The sequence below is a fragment of the Myodes glareolus genome, chromosome 19, assembly GCF_982192425.1.
Source record: "Myodes glareolus chromosome 19, mMyoGla1.1, whole genome shotgun sequence".
Lineage (NCBI taxonomy): Eukaryota > Metazoa > Chordata > Mammalia > Rodentia > Cricetidae > Myodes > Myodes glareolus.
The window spans coordinates 46,339,968-46,352,118 of NC_142044.1; the positions used below are offsets into that span (position 1 = coordinate 46,339,968).

The window sequence follows — 12,151 nt, forward strand, 5'->3', positions numbered from 1 at the left end:
ACATTTACAAAGCCAGAGCTGGCCTGACGAAAACCAGGCCACGGCACCAGAAATCACAGTCAAAGGCCAATGTTCTGTGTGACACAGGAACACAAAGTAACTAAGCCAGGCAACTTGATTAGAACAACGGCACAGCCAAGTGGGGTCATCCTGTGGAGTAAAGACGGTTGGCACATAAACGCTAACCAGGGCCAGAGCTGGCTCAGAGGTACAGCCCTCTCACTTCTTGGGACCTGGTGCAAGTGTTGCTGTGATAACCACATACACACTTTTGTGTGGGCGTGCACTTTGGTTCACTTGTGTAATGTACCTGGAAATGAACTTGCTTGGTTGGCAACTGTTTTCCTCATTTTTTTTTGAGACAAAGTCCAGATTTGCATCATATTTATGAGAGGGTCCTGATGGGCCAAATTGTTTGAAATTAAATGTAAGTATTCAAAAACAAATGACCATTGGTCTAAAGAGATAGCTCAGTGGTTAAGAACACAGGCTACTTTTTCAGTTTGGTTCTCAGCACTGGCATTAGCTAGACCATAACTGCCTGTGATGGCAGTCCAGGGGATCTGGCACCTTCTTCTGATCTGAGCAGGTGTACATGTACACACATACACACACACACACACACACACACACAATCACTGAGCCCTCCAAAGACAGAGCCCCCACTTCCTGATCACTCTGCACTAAACCCTTACTCTTTTGTTTTTCAAGACAGGGTTTCTCTGGGTAACACCTCTGGATGTCCTGGAACTCGCTCTATAGACCACTCTGGCCTCAAACTCACAGAGATCTGCCTGTCTCTGCCTCCTGAGTGCTGGGATTAAAGATGGGACCCTTAAGAGTCCCATCACCTGTGATGCTGGTACAGTAGGGACCAAGCTTCTACACATGATCTTTATGCTCCATCTGCATCAAAACCACAATGTGAGGCTGATCCCATCAGAAGCTGAAAGCCCCAGCAGAGCTCCTCTTCAAGAACTGGCTGGTTTTGACTACATTGAAAGCAGGGGACCACAGTATCACAGATAAGCTTCCAGAATCCTACAGATTATGGAGCGCATGGCGTGTGTGTTCACAGAGTCAGCACACAGTAAATGCCCTTCTAACAAGGCTGGGGATCAATGAACAGAATAAGTAAAATCCTGAACCTCTCAGACCTAACCCTGTAGCGACGTCCCAAGAGGGACAGTAAAGATGATAAGGCTCTGAGGATGTGGTTTGATTGGCAGAGCACTTGTTTAGAATGCTCCAAACCCTGTGTTCAAACCCCAGCACCATATAAAACTGGTTGTGGGGCTGTCCTCGTTTTTTGTTGTTGATGTTGTTTTGGTTTTTCGAGACAAGGTTTCTCTGTAGCTTTGGAGCCTGTCCTGGAGCTAGCTCTTGTAGACCAGGCTGGCCTCGAACTCACAAAGATCTGCCTGCCTCTACCTCCCGAGTGCTGGGATTAAAGGCGTTTGCCACCACTGCCCAGCATGTCCTCATTTTCTTTCTGTTGCTGTTATATAGCACTGGCTAAAAGCAACTTGGGGAGAATAGGGTTTATTTGAGCCCACAGCTTGTAGCCCATCAGCCAGAAAAGTCAAACTAGAGGCAACTAGAGGCAGGAACTCAGCAGAGGCCGTGGAGGAGAGCTGCTCACTGGCTCCCTTGGCCTCCTTTTTACACAGCCTAGGACCACCTGCCTGCAGTGGCACTGCTCATAGTGAACTGGGTCCTTCTACATCAATTAGCACAGACATTCCCATGGGCCAATCTGATGGAATCAATTTCTCAACTGAGATTCCCTCCTCCTGACCACGTCTAGGTCTATATTAAGTTGTCAAAACTATGTATGACAGTGGTGCATACCTACAATCTCCTCACTGGGAAGGTGGAGGCAAGAGAATAAGAAGGTCAAAGTCACTGAGCGGTGGTGACACAAACCTTTAATCCCAGCACTCAGGAAGCAGAGACAGGTAGATCTCTGTGAATTCGATACCAGCCTGGTCTACAAAGCGAGTTACAGGACAGGCTCCAAAGCTACAGAGAAATTCTGTCTCAAAAAAAAAAAAAAAAGCAAACAAACAAAAAATAAAAGATTCAAGGTCATCTTTGGCTATACAAGTTTGCATGTTAGTTGACAACCAAGTCTACCCTGTGATTTTATAGAATTAGTAAGTTCCTGGAAGACCGAGGAGTGGAGGGGCTGGGAGCATGGGGTCTCCTCAGACAAGCAGAACATTCGCCCCTGCCACACACGCTGTTGCACAGACCCTGGGGTTTTTATTCTTCCCATAAATCCCCTTCTTAATAACAACGCAGCTTGCCTAGGCTTTGGCCTCATGCCTTACTGTGCCACCTGAGGAGTGAGATAATCAACCCAAAACCACTGCCTGAGGTGTGCTTTATTACTTCAATACAAAGTCATTCAATTCAGGAAACACTTAGCTGAAGGCAACGTGGGAGGAAGGGAGGGAGGGAAAGAGGGGGGGAGAGAGAGAGAGAGAGAGAGAGAGAGAGAGAGAGAGAGAGAGAGACAGACCACCATCCTATGAAAAGTAATTCCTCCTGAAGCCGCTGAGAGCCCAGCAGGGGATCACCCCCTCCCCCAACACCACCCCGGGGTTGGGGGAATGGCTGGATGACCTGTTGGGGCACTTCCAACTCTCCTTCCTACCAACTGCAGGGTGAGATGATGCAGTTGCCACAGAGATGCTCCAAAGAACTGATTGGAATGGCTCTGGAAACAGACCCTATGTGATATTCACCCTAAACATTCATGATGTAAACATATTTCAAATGAGTATCCACTCAGCAAAAGCTACAGGCAAGCCACGGCTGCGGTCTAGAGACAGAAGGAAACACACCCCTCTCGCCCTCCTGTGTCTTTCCAACTAAGTCAGGGGTAGAAGAACATGATAACATGTTTAAGACAGGAACAGGGCTGGGAAGGTGACACAGTTGGTGAAGCGGTTGCTATGCAAGCATAAAGACCTAAGTTCAAGCCCCCAGAGCCCATGTAAATAAGCTGGTCATGGTGACAGACTTTGAGCCATCCCAGTGCAGGGCAGGTTGAGATTGAGATGGGAGGTTCTCTAGGGCTCCCTGGCCAGCCAATCTCATAGACTTAGCAACTTCTGTGTTCAATAAGGGACCCTGTCTCAAAAAATAAGGCGGAAAGAGACTGTCTTTGGCCTCTACATATGTATTCATATACATGAACCCATACACAAACACATATACACAAAAGTTCAGGAGCAAGGGGCCCCTCCCTCTTTAACAACTCCAGTGTAGACTGTAGGGACTAAGCGTCATGGGAGACTGACTTATCAAAGAGAAGACAGTGGAACAGAGAGGCTGGGGACAGGTGGGACGTGAACTGGGATGGCCAGCAGGTACAGCTGAATAGAAAGAAGCCCTAACATTGCAACTTCAGTTGGCATTATCATTTCAAAGCATCTGGTAGAGAGACTCCTGGACATTCTAGACAATAGGAAGCAAAGAGTGCTTGAAGTGATCAGCATGCCAGCTATCCTGATCGGTTCCTTACACAAAATCCATGTATTCGAATGGCATACTAAGGCTGAGAACATAGCTCACTGGTACACCACTTGCTTAGTGTGTGCGTGTATACATATACATATTCATACAACATACATACAGATTCAATCCCCAGCACCACCAAAAATAAAAGAAGTCAAACAATATTCTATAAATTCATACAAATTGCCATATCCATTAAGAATAAAAATATACATCATAGAGGTTTCAAGAAATCCATCACCTTCTGGCCTCCATAGGCACTGCATACACATGGTGCATTTACATAACAAGTAAGTAAAATGTTCATATACAAAAAGCATATTTTAAAAATCAAATATATATAGAAACAGAATTCCGTGCTAGGGAGACGACTCAATTGATAAATGACTCCCTTGCAAATGTAAGCATGAGTTTGATCCTTAAAACCATGTTTTTAAAAAAAAGTCAGGCATAGGCTGGCAAGAAGGGTCAGAGGTTAAGAGCACTAGCCCAGAGGACCCAAGTTCAATTCCCGGCACCCACATGGTGACTGACAACTATCTGCCACTCTAGTTCCAGGATATCCAATGCCTTCTTCAGAACTCTGCCAGCACCAAGCACATATGTGGTGTACATATGTACATATCGGTAAAATACCCATATACATAAAATAAAATCTAAAACCAACAGACAAAAAAATGTATTATCCCAGCACAGAGGCGTACGGCGTCCCTGAGCCATCGAGCCAGCCTCACCTGTCACCTCTCGAAAATACACTCTCAGATGACATCAGGCTGGGTTGAACAAGTTTGCCCACTACTTCAGAAACCCCTGAAGTGGACTGACAAACATAGTTCGTGGGGCCTTTCCAAAACTCCCCCACAAAGCCTCCATAAACACAAGCTTTAAGTCAAAGTAATGCAATAAGCTAGCAAATCTTCTGCGTATGTCGTGATTCTACCAGCTTCAAATTCAAGTCTAGAACCTATTTCTCAGGCCGCTGAGTATCTAATCATCAAGGCTGTAGCAATCTCCTGGGCTAGATTCCATTACTTGCATCTTTCAAGAAGGGGAAATTAAATACTAGAGAAAAAAAAAAAAGCCCAAATTTACTGGATCACTAAGGCTGAGACCCAAACGAAACTTAATCCTCAACCTCTTACACATTTAACACCAGTGTGCATTTGTGTGTTTATGCGCATGTGTGAGGGATCTGTGTGGACAATGAGATTTACATAGGTTTGATGGGGGGAATAAGGAAGCACCACTACCAACTCCCAAGAACGCCCCGAGTGTGTAGACTATGACTGCAGTTACTAGAAAGGTGGCCTGGGAGGGGCTGACTTGGAGTGTAAAGTGTGTGGTGCACAAGCATGGGGACCTGAGCTCACATCCCAGCACACAACGTGAAAAACCAGATGTGGCAATGTGTGCCTGCAACCCCAGTGCTGACAGGCAGAAGCATGCACAGCCCCTAAGACTTGCTGGCCAGCTACACCAACCCTAACAGCAAGCTTTGGGTTCAGTGAGAGACTGGCTCATAAGCAAGGTGGAGAGGGGCAGAGAAAAACACCCAGCCTCGACCTCTGGACTCCAGATGCTCACACACAGACGTATGCGCAATACCTACATGCAGGACGCTCACACACAGACGTATGCGCAATACCTACATGCAGGACGCTCACACACAGACGTATGCGCAATACCTACACGCAGGCACTAGCACTCTTGAGGAACCCAGGGTCCTGGCACTGTCCTGGGGAGCCCAGCCTGGTGTCTCACACTGCCTCTATCTAAGACTTGCTGGCTGCAGCAAGCCCTGGTCTACAGTCCTCAATGTAGGAATTAGAAGGATGTGAGCTGATAAGCAAGCTGCTTCCAAATGATAGGGTATCTTAAAAAAAACAATTTAGTCAGCCATCTGAATTCAATTTAGCAGAAACAACCATGGTTATAAACTGACCAGTCTCCATGACGGCAGCCTCCTGTGTGAGCCCCAGCCTTCCTTCACTGGGGCCTCCCACATCCCCGCAGAGCCCCCTCCTTTATCCTGAACCCAGCCTAAGGAATGCTGCTGGACTATCAAACCTACCCCTTCATAGCACAAGACAGGCCTCATAAAACCCAAAAATGAAACAAGCACAACTCCTAAGGATAATGTGTTTTAATGAGCTGGAAACGGCGACTATAAGAATATATAGTAACAACGCATTTAGAACAATGTAAAGAAGGGGGCCTAGTGAGCATGCAGTCCAAACACCCTGATATAAATACCTGATCCCTCACATGGACAGCATGCGGAACAGGTGACAAAAATAGCTGTGCTGGGATGGGGGAGACTGGGCCCTTTTGTTTCAAATGTTCTCTTGTAAGTGGGTCGTATGAGCTGGCTTCTGCCCACCTTGCGCTTCCCACCACCAGCTGCACCCTGCCACTCCTAGCTGAAGCCTCCCTGCCATCCAAAGTCCCTTGGGCACCAGGACTGCCTCTGCACTGCACCCACCATAACGTGCAACTATACTTTTATGAGGGAAATTGTAACTTAGCTTAACAAGCTTCATGAAACCAAGCAGCCTCTCTTACCCCACAAACACCACACAGGTGCCCGGCGCACACACACTTAACACACACATACCGCACACTCTCCACACAGGCGCTCACCACACATACACTATACACACTACACATACACTACACACACAAAATACACCATATACTCTCACCACACACATATTACACACCATACACACTACACACTCACCACACACTTACCACATATACACTCCACACTATACATACACTCCACACCATATACTCTCACCACACACACTCTGCACATAATGCAAGCTCATCACACATATTTACTACACATTCCACAAGTCACCCCTCCTAACATACACACACGTTCACCATACACATGTACCACATGTACCCACCGCAAACATATCACACACACTTACAAATAGTCACCACATACATACCACACTCTTACCACACAGATCACATGCTCACCATACACACGCGACATGCATCATATGCACTCAATATATATACACAGCTCATGCTACACACACCCTCACACTTACCATACTACATACCTCTACTATACACATATCACACATGCACATACAAACTACAGGCACATACTCACTGCCTAGAAATACACATCAAATGCATGTAACACACATACACACACCATCCATCCTTCCTTCGTCACCACCCATGACTCCTCACCCTTCTCCCATCTATTGAAAAGTATAAAGTGTCAGTAAAGTTTTTACAGTAGCACGAGTCTCGTGAATTTCCATGTCTTCCCTAGGGGGCCACGAGGTGAGGGACCGTGACTATACCTAGCACATATCAATCCTCAAAAGAGCAATACATGAGCTAGGCATGGTGGCACACACTTTAGTCTCAGCACTCAGGAGGATCTGTGTGTTCCAGGCTGTCTGTGTTATGCCCTCTCTGTCATGGTCATAATGCTCTACCCAGTGGATTTCTCAGTAGCCACTTCTACCGCACTGACAACGGGAAGAAGCAGAGCCACAGTTGGCTGCCACCGCTCTCAGCATTTCCCAAGTGTAAGAACTGGAAACAATTACACTCTTCCCCTCCCTCACCAGCAGACAAGGTGTGTGTGGCATATGCTATTTATAGCCAGCCAAGTCCCCCAAGTCCTCAGATGGAGCAAGCGAAGTTTGCAGAGCTTCCCTGTTTTCAGTTAGAGCAACCAAACATTTGCTGCTGCTGCCACCTATGGCAGAGAGAGGGAACTGCTGCAGGAATCTTGAATGGCCCAATTGTTCCCACAGGTGCCTGGGTACGTTGGGTGGGTGGGAGGCAGCCCAGGTCACAGAGGGTCTCTAATAGTGGCTGTGGGATTGACATCGGTGTCAGAGCCCTCCAAGTCAGAACACACAAGCCAGGGCTTTCCAAACAAGCAGGAATGCTCCTACAAGTCAGACGAATGGCTGACACAAACCAGAAGGAGGTGACACAAGTTTCACCTTCCCCGCAGACCTTGCAGCAGGCAGAGGGCTGGACACAGCAGTGCTTACCTGGCCTTGGTGCTGCACGACCTAGTGCTGTTGACTTTGGCAGCATTTAGCTTGGCACCGCTGCGTTTCATTTTCTCCTAGATCAAATACTTGCGAATCTGAGAATCCTGGGAAAGCAGAGAGCAGCTGAGTTAGTACCCATGGGCTGACCAGTTTCCTTGGTTCTCTGAGCCACAGGTAAAGTCACTGCCAGCGAGCACTGTGGACACACTCCTCCTCCCAGGCTCCAGTCTCTCTCCTCTCCCTCCCTCTCCCTGTCTCCTCTATCTTCTACACAACAGCCTCAACAATGACTGGAAAGCCCTATGGTGTCTTGTGCCTCCCGATCACTGTCATTCTTACAGGCAGCCACCTTGGGCCTTGATACCCAGGAAGGCACCGCGTCAGTCTGTGTCTTTCTGCAGCTGCCTCCCACTCCTGTTCTCCCACCTCTACCACACTGGCCTCTGGTGGTCCCCGGGACACACATGGTCCTTTCCAGACAGACACCTTTGTCCTCACATGCTATTGCCTCTGCCTACCCACCCACACCTCTCCCTCTCCACCTGCTGAACTCTCCTTGTCCTGGGGCTTGCTGCTTCTCCAGCCTACATGTCCCTCAGAGTCACCTGGACTCTTTCTTAGAAACAGACCGCGGCACCCAGTTCTAGATTCTGATTGCATGAAGAGCGGGTGGGGACTAAGAATGTGTGATTGTCAAAGTTCCGTGGAGCTGTTACCACCTCCACAGGCCCCCAGACATCACTCTAGAATGGCTGCCCTGGACCTCAACACTATGGTACTTCCCTGGGAAGTCTGTGTGGATTTCTCCACACAGGTCGGCCTCCCTTAGAGTTACTCTGACCTCAGACATCCCGCTAAGCCTTCGTCCATTTTGTAATGATGTGTCTATTGGTGTGAGTCTTGAAGACTTTGGAGATTGCAGCCAAGGAGCTGGAGAGATAGCTCAATGATTAACGGTGTTTATTCCTCTTACAGATTATCTGAGTTTGGTTCTCAGCGCACACATCAGGCACTTCATGAAAGCCTGTAACTCCAGAGGATCCAATGCCTTTACCCGCCCCCACCACATGTAAATAAATGGTAAATCTTTTTAAATAGCGCTGATTTATTAGTATAGCAATATGTTATTAGGGACCATAATTATTTATGCTATAATAATAAATAATAATAATTTATTGCTATATTCTTTTAACAAAATACAAAACTATTGTATTGTTTTCCTCTAGGCCCATGTCCTATCTAGTCTTAAGCAGTGTCAGGCATGGATTCCATCTCATGGAGTACGCCTTAAATCCAATCAAAAAGCAGTTGATTACTCCCATAATATCTGTGCCACTATTGCACCAGTATATCTTGCATGTTGGTCAGTGTGCAGATTGCAGGATTTGTAGCTGGATGATATTGATGACCACCTTTCTCCTCCAGTAGCATGCACAATACCTTCCCGCATCATGAATGCTAGTCAGTAGGGGGTGAAACTTTTAATTAGGCACTACATCAACTTCTCCATGTTCAATGACATAAGTAAATGTTGTCTTCAGTGATAGGGACTTACTATCAGGTTGTGGAGAGCAACTAATAGCCTTGGCAGTAGCCTGTGATGCTTGGAGGGTTCCATGGGACCCCTGTGGTCAGCCCTTATCAGAGAAGCTTCTTGCAGCTGACGGGAGTTAACACAGAGATCCACAACTGGACAATGTGCAGAGAAGGAACTTTGCAGCACTCAGTCCTACATGGGATGTCTTCATCAATCCCCTCCCCGCAAAGCTCAGGGATCTACATGGAAGAGAAGGTGGGAAGACGCACATATTAGAGGTGACAGACAGCTGCAGACACAGCAGGAGTGAAGCACATATGAACTCACAGAGACTATAGCAACACACAAAAGACCAACGAAGGCTCAAGACAGACCAGGTCCCAGCACTGAAAGAGAGACATGGAGCAGGGTGAGCATGGCTCAGGTGAGCACGACACAGGTGAGCACAGTTCAGGGTGAGCACGGCCCAGGTGAGCATGGCTCAGGTGAGCACGACACAGGTGAGCACAGTTCTGGGTGAGCACGGCTCAGGTGAGCATGGCTCAGGTGAGCATGGCCCAGGTGAGCATTGAGCAGGGTGAGCATTGAGCAGGGTGAGCATGGCTCAGGTGAGCACGGCTCAGGTGAGCATTGAGCAGGGTGAGCATGGCTCAGGTGAGCACGGCCCAGGTGAGCACGGCCCAGGTGAGCACGGCCCAGGTGAGCACGGCCCAGGTGAGCACGGCACAGGTGAGCACGGCACAGGTGAGCATGGCTCAGGTGAGCACGGCACGGGTGAGCACAGTTCAGGGTGAGCACGGCTCAGGTGAGCACGGCACAGGTGAGCACAGTTCAGGGTGAGCACAGAACAGGATGGGAGCAGCACAAGGGGAGCACGATGCAGGGTGAGGACTGTGCGGGATGGAGTGGCACAAGGTGGGCACAGCATTAGCCTTTGTTCTCGATGGGCTGAATGAACACCTAACACTATGAGACAGAACTCTGGGCTAATGTTACCCTGCTCTTAAAAGTTAACAATGTGCTGTGCAGGACAAGACACTGTGACAGGTTCTATACATCTCATTCCTAACTATATCATGCTTAGGTTTTCCAAGAAAAGACCACCCTGAGATATTAACAAAAGGAACTATTCAGAACTTGATGGTAGAGATTAACAATGCCTAGAAAGCCAGGACCCTGCAAAACCCACAATGTGCAGACTTTCATGGCACAAACTTTTATGGCTTTGGTGTTTTGTTTTATTAGAGTCAGGGTTTCACGTAGCCAAGGCTAACCTAGAACTCACTATGTACCAGAGTACGACCTTGAATTCCTAATCCACCTGCCTCTACCTCGCTGCCTGCTGGATTCGCACCCAGCTCCAGCTCTGCTTCTTACCCACAAGCAGAGCCACCATGTGGCAGCTAGTTCCCATATCTATTTGTTCGTTTGCCAGAGAAGAACTGATGTCCAGTTTTTAGCAGATGCTATTTATAACAGAATCCTAACAAAAGTACCATCCATCTGCCTTGGCACCCAGAAAATGCATAGCTCAACACAAGAGTGGAAACTACGCGCAGCCAACAGCAATGGCATAAAGAGCAAACTGTTGGCGCTGGCATCACACAGGGTAGGGAGAGAGCACTTGACTAAACTGGAGAAAGACCAAGAGCCACACAAAAGATGTGGGCAGCTACATCCACATACTTGAGAGAATGCTGTCTACTGAACCATCAAATGAGGGTCCTGTTCTACCTGGAGACACATGCATTAAAACGCCACAGCTGCCGCTGCCACCCATGACCCTCCACATGCTTCCATACACGCCTCAGCCACCAATCTTCTTGACTTTTGGACAGCGGGAAATACAAAGGATGTGGGTCAGACTGCCGATACCACCTATGGTGTCAGTTTGCAAGTGGATTCTTCTTCCGTCCCAGTCTCCTCGTCTGCAGAGTGGAAACAGCTGCTCTCCTTCAAGTGTGTTCTCAACCTGGATCCTCAGGGTGAGGCCCACATGGGACCTCTTACAAGCTCTGCAGACTCTCAACCAAGTGCAAAAGAATGGGTGGGATGAACTGACCCTAGAGCTTCCTGGAGCAAGTAACGGAGTGTGGACAGGGAGCCTGCGAGATGGCTCAGCAGGTAAAGGCGATTGCTGCAAAGCCGGATGATCTGAGTTCAGCCCCCAGACCCACAGGTAAGAAGAGAGAACCAACCTCCACAGGTTGTCCTCTGACCTCTATGTGTATGCCACGGCACCCACGCCCTCCAAAAAAATAAATAAAAATCTAAAAAGAAAAATTGCTAAGACCAGTGCTCTCATAGCTGGAGAAGGACCACCATTCATCTCTGGGTGAGTGCGCACCAGTCAGTAATAAGATAACTCAGAAAACAGGGCGATGGCACCATCTCAAGTTATTAAACAATAATCAAGCAATCAAACCAAACTCAAGAAAAACCACTGCAGGAGTGGCTTCAGCGTGGGCACTGGAGGAATGTGAAGTCAACGTGGAGACCACCACTGTGCCATTTTCAAAGCCCAGACAAGGGTTAGCAGTGGGCAGGTGCTGACTAAATCACTGCTAAGTAAATGAGTACCCAAGGGATGGTGTCAACCCAGGGGACAGGATAATCCCACTCACGAGGTCCCAGAAAAGAAATTTTCAGTATGTGTTACTAGAGACTGTTATGACTCAGGGTTCTTTAATTCCAAATATTCAGTTCAAACTCCAGCTCCTTCTCTCCTGAAAGTGAGGCCACTGTGCCTAAGTGCTTAACATTTAGTGGTCATCTAGAAGTGTAGCTCAAATTCTAATAATAAAAACCTGAGTCAGATATAGCGGTAATGCTGAAAGATCAGAGAATCAGAGCAGCCAGCCACTAGTTCTTACCTCTGCAGAATCCCCAGACCAAAAGGGTGATCCTGTCTCTACAGATCCTCATACTGAATGCAATGCTCTCCTCTCTCCTCCCACCTTAGATTCCTCTCTCCTCCCACCTTAGATTCCTCTCTCCTCCCAGACATATCATCACTCCCATCTCTACCTCCCTAGTGCTGGGATTAAAG

The 12,151-nt window shown here is 47.8% G+C and overlaps 1 protein-coding gene and 1 long non-coding RNA gene across 5 annotated transcripts in view; one reads left to right on the top strand and one right to left on the bottom strand.

The window, feature by feature from the left end:
- Positions 1 to 12,151, bottom strand: part of Efcab6 (EF-hand calcium binding domain 6) — a 196,484-nt gene that overhangs the window by 180,360 nt on the left and 3,973 nt on the right. For 2 of the 4 annotated variants that reach the window (XR_015735668.1, XM_087899132.1), the window contains exons 2-3: positions 9,121 to 9,341; positions 7,563 to 7,669 (exon numbers count right to left, since the gene is read on the bottom strand). Coding sequence is in view for 3 of the 4 variants with exons in the window: in XM_087899132.1 (XP_087755258.1) it covers positions 7,563 to 7,633 (71 nt within the window). In the remaining variant the exon portion in view is untranslated. Of the gene's footprint in view, positions 1 to 7,562; positions 7,670 to 8,107; positions 8,208 to 9,120; positions 9,342 to 12,151 lie in introns of those variants that run through there. The other 2 variants (XM_087899134.1, XM_087899133.1) reach the window with 2 other exon arrangements.
- LOC125407412 (uncharacterized) lies at positions 8,317 to 8,660 on the top strand. Its single transcript, XR_007234206.3, has 2 exons — positions 8,317 to 8,458; positions 8,541 to 8,660. It is a non-coding gene; the product is annotated as an uncharacterized LOC125407412 (long non-coding RNA).